The 8,603-nt window shown below is 42.4% G+C and overlaps 1 protein-coding gene across 1 annotated transcript; it reads left to right on the top strand.

Moving 5' to 3' along the window:
* The first annotated feature begins 3,170 nt into the window (after nucleotides 1-3,170).
* Nucleotides 3,171-8,018, top strand: LOC131680214 (uncharacterized). The gene has a single exon (XM_058960934.1). It carries the CDS (start codon nucleotides 3,171-3,173, stop codon nucleotides 8,016-8,018), a length of 4,848 nt encoding a protein of 1,615 aa, XP_058816917.1.
* The last annotated feature ends 585 nt before the right edge of the window (nucleotides 8,019-8,603 follow it).

Here is an 8,603-nt window from a genome sequence, read left to right as displayed (position 1 = left end):
GGAAATACGGTTCTTGAACCAATGCTATGGAAGCTTTACCTTCCTGCATGAGTCGAGATAAATTCATAGTTGCTGTACGTTTATGTTGGAGATTGACTTGTGCTATTCTAACCATTTTTGATTAGAGAACTGTACATTTCATCTCCAACACAAATTGCACAACAACTAGAGGACACCAAGCGAGTTGGGATGTTAACGCATTTAGCGAGCCATATCAGGTTTAAATGGGACATGATCATTTGATTCCCACGATTTGCGAAGAAAATAATGGTCCACTGTGTCAGAGATTCGCATAACACAGCAAGGGCAAAACCCAAAATGCTCCGTGCGCGACTGGCATATTTTAGACCCTCCAATCATTAAGTCCTCGGCACGGAACTACACCTTGACTTAGGGTCTCCTACTTTCAGTCGCCTCCTACGACATGGCAGCAGGACTCCAGTGGCTCAATTCTAGGCCGGATACCACACGGCCTCTGGGCAGGTTCATCTGTACACATCGAAATTTGATAATCGAAACTCAACAAAACTTCACCGAACTACCATCAGCCGAGAGTCTCTGCAAACCCCCAGCCAACAAAAATTCGGCAAAATTAAGTGGATCATCGGTGAAAAAAAATCGGTGTGTAGAGTGAACGTTCCGCTGCGTAATGCAGCATACTGGGGAGTTCGCCCGACTTTTCCCAGGCTCCGTTCGCCATTGAGAATGTTTTAAACCCCCTCAACAATTTTACCCATAGCACGGGTCGCATGACACTATGGAATTGGGGTTCCCTGTTTGGTAGATTTTTACCACTGAAACAGGTAGTCCGTAGTGTTATTCTTAGCCGGTTGAAACAACCACTACCGACACTACACGGCTTATCTAGGCTGTTCGGTGAAAGAAGCTGACATTGAAGAACAGCTTCCATATTTAGATGGGCGAACAGCCGCAGAAGGAAGGAAGGAAGGAAGGATAACGGGAGGAGAGGGGCTAAGCGCTTATTTAAAGGCGGCGCTGACTCGCCTTGTCAGGGCTGCTTTAGGGCATGTGGTATTTAGGCCTAGGACGTATAGGGCCCACTACCTCGTCCTACCACACCCGCAGTCAGCCCCCGCTGCTGGTTCGGGTCGCGAATCACAACTAGTTGCTTTCTTTTCATTTTATTTCGTATCACATTCTTGTTTTATTTATCCCTCGTCTTTCTTATATGAAGTGTTTTCAATAATTGATTGATTTAATACAATAAAGTTTTTATTTACTATTTTATTATTTAGGACAGTTTGATTTTAATGGCTAGCCTTAAACGAGGAGTAATAGCTATTTACTGTTTTTAAACATGTACACTAGTATCTACAAATGACCCTAATGTTTAAACTTCTATAATCGAAGCAAAAAAAAAATAAGAGGTAGTAACAAATTATCTGATAGTTCTAGACAAAACGTTGCATTTTTCAGGATATCGGGATCGTAGAAAAGAGAAAAGTCATCTACACGTGGGAATAAATCATTTATTAAAAAGTTCATTTGAAAATTAAGGTAGATCAATGAAGTATAATCACTAGATAATCTTAAACGACGCGGTCAAGAAAAGAAGAACGAAAACGAAAAGATGAAAACAAAAAGAATGGAAACCCTAGAAAGTCCATTTTATATTATTTAGCCATTTTTCAGATAATGGGATTTTCAAAAACAATTCATAACTTTCTCATACAATGGTTCTCAAATTCGTACAATTCTATTTATTCATTTACTTTATTCAAAATGATTTTTAATTTCATTCTAAATAGTCAATTTTTTCAGTTTCTTCATTTCATGGAAGTCATTCGTATTGTTTATTTTATTCATTTTGAATATTTGAATAATTTAAGTGTATGATCATTGCGTGTTAATTATTTATTTCATTCAGCATTGTTATTAATTTTCTTCATTTGGGTTCATGTTAACTATTTTATTCGTTTCATTATTTGGATTCTTTCGGATCAGTTTATTTTTTCGTGCATTTTATTTATGTCATTCATTTAACTTATTTTATTCACTGTTTTCATTCTATGCATTCTCTTCGTTTTTATTCCAGTTCATACATGTTATTCAGTTTCTTCACTTTAATATTCTGACTATTTTCCAGTTTTATTGATTTCATCGAAATTATTTATTTGACACAATTTATTTTTTTCTATAAATTTATAACTTATTTTTTTGTTTTAGTAATTTTATTCAATTCATTCTTCCCAATCGTTATATTCATTTTATCCATTTCATTTGATTGATTCATTGTATTCACTGGATTCATTAAATTCATTCGATCCACTTGATTCATTTGATTTATTTGATTCATTTGATTCATTTTGTTCGAGCCGACATCTCGAATGAACGGTGTAATAAAAATTGATGCACCCCTTGCGTGTCTACCGTGATGATGACAGCAACGCGACAACCCCTTGGTGGGCAAAAACAAGCGCGCGAATTTTACGCGCGCGACCGATGGCGTCCTTTTTTTGTGTTAAATAGAGCAGAAGTAAGAGCAGAAATCATCAGTTTAATTCTAGCTTTCAACATGTACAGATCAAAGGTTAAGTAAATAAATGTGAAAGGTACCCTGAAAGTTTTATTAAGTGCTAGTGCTCCTTTCGGTTCATGTGTCCGCCCAGAATTCTACGGAAATTGTCCCTGATGCATGTATACAGTCCACTGAGCGAACATAAAATGGTCCTTCGAGCCGGATGTTAGTGAAGTGAAGTGGTGGATAGTAGTTCCGGAAAGTTCTGTGTGGAACCGTTTGTAAAAGTGAACTCGCTGGTAGACGCCATCATTACAAGCTGTGGGTCGCCGCTGTTTTAAACCAAATACAACAAATTTTGTGAAGTGAACTCGTGGGGCGACGCCATTAGTGCAAGCTGTGAGTCGCCGCCATTTGTGAAGTGTGCTCGCGGTTAAACGTTATTAGTGCAAACGTTGGTCGCCGCGATTTGTGAAGTATGCTCGCGGGTAAACGCCATTAATGCAAGCGTTGGTCGCCGCCATTTTGTGAAATGTGTCCGCGGGAAGACGCCATTAGCGCAAGCGTGAGTCGCGCCATTTTCAAAGAAATTAACCAGTGAGTGATGCCGCCGTTGGTTGGAAAAAAGCAACTTGGTGCTTTTGTTCCTGTTCAAGCATAAGGCTTGACATAATACTCCGGTTCTGGTGTGATGCCAGAGTCTAAGCCAGGTTCATCCACCCATTCCAATCCAGTGGAAAATACTGGTGCTAGTACTGCACTTGGGCAGTCAGCATCAAATCTTTCCACTCCCGTCAACAAGAAGCAGAAGAAAAAACGGAAGCTAAAAGAGAAGCTTCGAGCAATGGAGCAACTCGGTGTTCTCGTCCATCGCCGCGGTATGGCCAAAGGTAAGGTAACCAAAATTTTAAGTACCATTCAACCCCAACACGAAGACAATCTAGTGCTTAGTCAGGCACAAATTAAAGTGTACACCAAGAAATTGGAATCTGCTCAAAAGGAGTATGAAGCCCTGCAAGAGAAAATCTTGGAGCTGGTATCTGCTGAGGACATGGATGCTCATGACCAACACTTCGAAGCCTTCGACGATTTGTGTGACATGGTAGGAATCATCCTGGAGGAACAGGGTGAATCTGGTGTGCCTATCGCAGCAAACTCCATTCCACCGAATGCTGCCACTTCACTGGTGATCCATCAGCCTCTCAGAATGCCCATTCCCACTTTCGATGGAAGGTATGAAAGCTGGCCGAAGTTTAAGGCAATGTTCATGGACCTAGTGGACAAAGCACCCGATCCGCCAGCTGTTAAGTTGTACCATCTCGATAAGGCATTAGTGGGTAGTGCAGCTGGTTTAATAGATGCGAAAACGATTAATGAAGGCAATTATGCACACGCTTGGGAAATTCTCGAGGAGAGGTACGAGAACAAACGACACGCCATCGACTGTCATATTCACGGCCTTTTGAATCTAACAAAAATGTCTAAGGAAACAAATGGCGAGCTCAGGAAACTGATAGATGAGTGCACAAGGCACGTCGAGAGTCTGAAGTTTTTAGAGCAACCTTTCACCGGAGTGTCGGAACAAATAGTGGTCCACTTGCTTGCAGTAGCATTGGATAAAGAAACTCGAAGACGCTGGGAATCCACCGTGAAGCATGGGGAACTTCCTGGATATGACATGATGCTGAAGTTTTTAAAAGAGCAATGCTTCGTTTTGGAGAGATGCGAAAGTACCAATCCCAAACAATCCGCAACTCAAGTCAAACCTATGAATGTTCAGAGTAAGGAATCTTTCGCCAAATCACATGCATCTACTGCATCCGCTGAATCCGAGTACAAATGCGACTTCTGTGGCAAGGGCCACCTAAACTACACTTGTCCAGAATTCAAAGCGCTTCCCTTACAGCAACGATTGTCCAAGGTCCGAGAACGAAACACTTGTTTTAATTGCTTAAGGAAAGGCCATCACAGTAGAGATTGCCCTTCCGATAAAACATGCTTCAAATGCAATAGGAAGCATCACAGTCTACTCCACGCGGAAGAAAAAACAAGTTCTCCAGTAACAAAGGAGAGAAGTTCATCCAGAGAAGCTGATACTCAAACAGTTAAGAAACCGACGCAAGAAGCAAATCATCAGGAACAAACACAACTTACTGCTGCCACCTGTTCGAGTGTACTTCCAATACAGCATATACTTCTTCTCACAGCCGTTGTAGAGGCGATGGACAAAAACTACAAACCCCACCCGTGCAGAATTTTATTGGATAGTGGATCCCAAGCCAATCTGATTTCGCGGTCCATGATAAATGCATTAGGATTGCAGCAGTTTCCATTAAAGGTAACCGTAAAGGGAGTAAATAGCACGAAGAGCCATTCGTCAATGAGCAGCATAGTCCAAATCCGATCTAATTATTCAGACTTCAGAGCGAGTCTTCAATGTTTGGTGACGGACAACGTGACGGCAGACTTGCCCACTTCAAGCTTCGATGTTAGTAACTGGGTGCTTCCAACAGGTGTTCAACTCGCCGATCCGACGTTCCATCAAACTGGCAAAATAGATATGTTGATTGGAAGCCAGTGGTTCCTGAAATTGCTATTACCAGGAGAGATAACATTAGCCGAAAATCTTCCCGTACTTAAAGAGACTCAGTTCGGTTGGGTCCTGGGTGGCAGCTATGGAGGCGAGACAACATCTAATTACATAGTACATTCACATGCTGCAACGTTTGATGATTTGGATCAGCTTATCCGTCGGTTTTGGGAGGTCGAAGAAGTTTCCAACGATGCACATGGTTCCAATGAAGAAGAAGAATGCGAGCAGCATTTCCTAAACACTCATCGACGAGATGCTTCTGGCAGATACATTGTTCAGTTGACTCTCAAGGATTGTTTTAATGAGCTTGGCGACTCCAGAGCCATGGCGCTACGAAGATTCTACGCATTGGAAAGAAGGTTGAATCAGCATCCTGATTTGAAGCAGCAATACTCAGAGTTCATGAGTGAGTACGAAGATCTTGGACACTGCAAAGAGATCAATGAATTCAATGATCCACCACATATAAGCAAATGGTACCTACCTCATCATGCTGTTATTCGACCATCAAATACAACCACTAAGTGTCGTGTCGTATTCGACGCTTCCGCAAAGGTGTTCGGCCGCTCCCTGAATGATGTCATGAAGATAGGTACTATTATTCAGAGCGACTTGCAATCAATCATCCTACGCTTCCGTGAACCTCGCTATGTTTTGACTACAGACATAGCGAAAATGTATAGGCAGATTGTTGTTGACGACTGCCACACTCCGTTGCAAAGAATATTCTGGCGGAAAGATTCATCGAGCGTCGTGCGTGTATTGGAATTAACAACGGTTACATACGGCACGGCATCTGCACCCTTTTTGGCCACAAGGGCCCTTAAGCAGCTGTCCATCGACGAACGAGATAAGTTTCCTATGGCAGCGGCTATAGTCGACAAAAATTTCTACGTCGATAATGGCTTGTTTGGATACGACGACTTATCACAAGCACGCGATGCGCAAAACCAATTGATTCACTTGCTGAAGGCCGGTGGATTCCATTTGCACAAATGGTCATCGAATAGTTTAGAGCTGTTGGAGACCATTCCTGAAGCGGATCGAGAGCAGCTAGTAAGTTTTGAAGAATCCGGAGCCAACGAAGTCATTGAAATGCTTGGATTAATGTGGAATCCTTCAACGGACGAGCTGCTGTTCGTATCAATGCCCACCTGTGATATAGAAACGCCAACCAAACGACAAGTTTTATACTTGATAGCCAGAATGTTTGATCCTTTAGGGTTGGTGTCTCCAGTAGTTATCATTGGCAAACTTCTTATGCAGCAAACCTGGAAGGAAAACATTGAATGGGATGAACAAATTACAGGAGAGTTGTTGAAAAATTGGAAATACTTCCTTGTCGCTATCGCCGGAATCAATCAACTGCACATACCACGTCAAGTACTGGTGACCAATGCTGCTCACTTTGAGCTGCATGGCTTTGCGGATGCTTCTCAAGGTGCATTAGGAGCCTGTGTCTACATTCGATCCGTGATCCCTGGTCTGGATGCCGTAGTTAAACTACTTTGTGGGAAATCGAAAGTAGTTCCAAAGGCAGCTCTCACAATTCCTCGCAAGGAACTAGCGGCTGCGTTACTGCTGCATCGTCTCGTGCGAAAAATTATTTCTTCCTCGAATTTGCTTTTCAGTGCAATCGTGTTGTGGTCTGACAGCCAAGTGGTTCTCGCATGGTTGAAGAAAAATCCCAGCCTACTAGAAATTTTCGTGCGAAACAGAGTATGTGAAATTATCTCTACTGAGAATGATTTTGAATGGAGATACGTAAAAACTTCTGAGAATCCAGCCGATGTGGTTTCTCGGGGTCAATCAGCCATTAAGTTAGCAACGAACAATTTATGGTGGAGTGGTCCATTGTTCTTGAAAAGTGATCCTTACGAGATTGAAACTCCTACCCAACTATGCGATGATGATATTCCAAAAATGAAGTGTGTTGTCGTGGTGCATACGGTTGTGCGTTATGAAAAATTACCAGTTTTCCAAAAATTTGAATCTTTTCGTAAATTACAAAGAGTTATTGCATATGTTCTACGATTCTGCAAGAACGCGAAGGAGAAATCAGCGGAAACCCGTATCCTGAAAAAATACCCTACTATGACCGAAATGAACGAATCTATGAAGGTGATTGTTAGAGTGATTCAGTATCAAGAATTTGCAGATGAGATAGCCCGTTTGAAATCAGGTGCGCAATGCAAGAGATTGTACAATTTGAATCCTGTTATCGACGAAGAGATGCTAAGAGTTGGCGGTCGACTTCGACATTCCCAACTACCATTTTCCAGCAAACACCAGTGGATTTTACCAAATCGCAATAATGTAGTTGACAGTCTAATTAATGCACTTCATCGTGAGAATCTGCATATAGGTCCTATCGCTCTTTTAGCGACTCTTCGGCGTCAGTTTTGGGTTCCGAATGGTCGTTCTGCTGTGCGTAAGATCACTCGTAGCTGTGTCCAGTGCTTTAAAACCAAACCGACAACGGTAGGCCAGTTCATGGGTGACCTGCCAGCCAGTCGTTGTGAACGAGCACCAGCTTTTCAAAAGGTTGGACTCGATTATGCTGGACCTATTCTTTTGAAGCAAGCTGGACGAAGGGCAGTTGCTGTTAAGGGGTACATTTGTATCTTTGTGTGTATGGTGACCAAGGGTATTCATTTGGAGGCAGTCGAAAGCCTATCAACCGATTCTTTCATCGCAGCGTTACACCGGTTCGTATCCCGACGAGGAGTACCAGAGGACATGTTCTCTGACAATGGGACCAACTTCGTTGGTGCAAAGAACCAACTGCATGAATTGTACCAAATGTTTAAACAGCAGTTAACGGAAAGGAAGCTGTTTGAATTTTGTCAACCTAGAAAAATTAACTGGAAAATGATTCCACCAAGTGCTCCTCACATGGGGGGGAATATGGGAGGCAGGTGTAAAGAGTGCCAAATCCGTACTTAAAAGAGTATGCCATACTACTACCCTTAACATGGTAGAGTTCTCTACACTTCTCTGTCAAATTGAAGCTGTTCTAAACTCTCGGCCTCTTTATGCTCATTCCGATGATCCAGCTGATCCTGAACCGCTTACTCCGGGGCATTTTATGATCGACCGTCCATTAACGTCCATACCGGAGCCAACATATGAAGAGATTCCAGTGAATAGAGTTTCTCGTTGGCAATATGTCCAGCAACTTCGACAAAACTTTTGGAAACGATGGTCCCGAGAGTACCTTATGGAATTGCAGACCAGAACCAAATGGACAAAGAGGACATGCAATATTGCACCAGGCATGGTGGTAATAATTAAAGAAGATAATTTACCACCACAATCTTGGAAACTTGGAAGAGTTGAGCAAACTTTCCCTGCTGAAGACGGTCTGGTACGAGTAGTGGATTTGCGTACAAAAACAGGAATCCTACGACGTCCAATTCACAAACTAGCTTTGCTCCCGATTCTTGACAACGCTGAATCTTCAAGCTCTTCAGGCAGGTTTTTCAAATCATCTCGGGGGGAGGATGTTCGAGCCGACATCTCGAATGAACG

The sequence above is a fragment of the Topomyia yanbarensis genome, chromosome 2 (assembly GCF_030247195.1).
Source record: "Topomyia yanbarensis strain Yona2022 chromosome 2, ASM3024719v1, whole genome shotgun sequence".
In the NCBI taxonomy this organism is placed as follows: Eukaryota; Metazoa; Arthropoda; class Insecta; order Diptera; family Culicidae; genus Topomyia; species Topomyia yanbarensis.
The sequence above is the reverse complement of the archived record's forward strand: the minus strand, read 5'-3'. Positions and strand labels throughout refer to the sequence as shown.

Bases quoted from the DNA above. Each gene is read 5' to 3' on its own strand.
- LOC131680214 (XM_058960934.1), top strand. From the start codon at position 3,171: ATGCCAGAGTCTAAGCCAGGTTCATCCACCCATTCCAATCCAGTGGAA.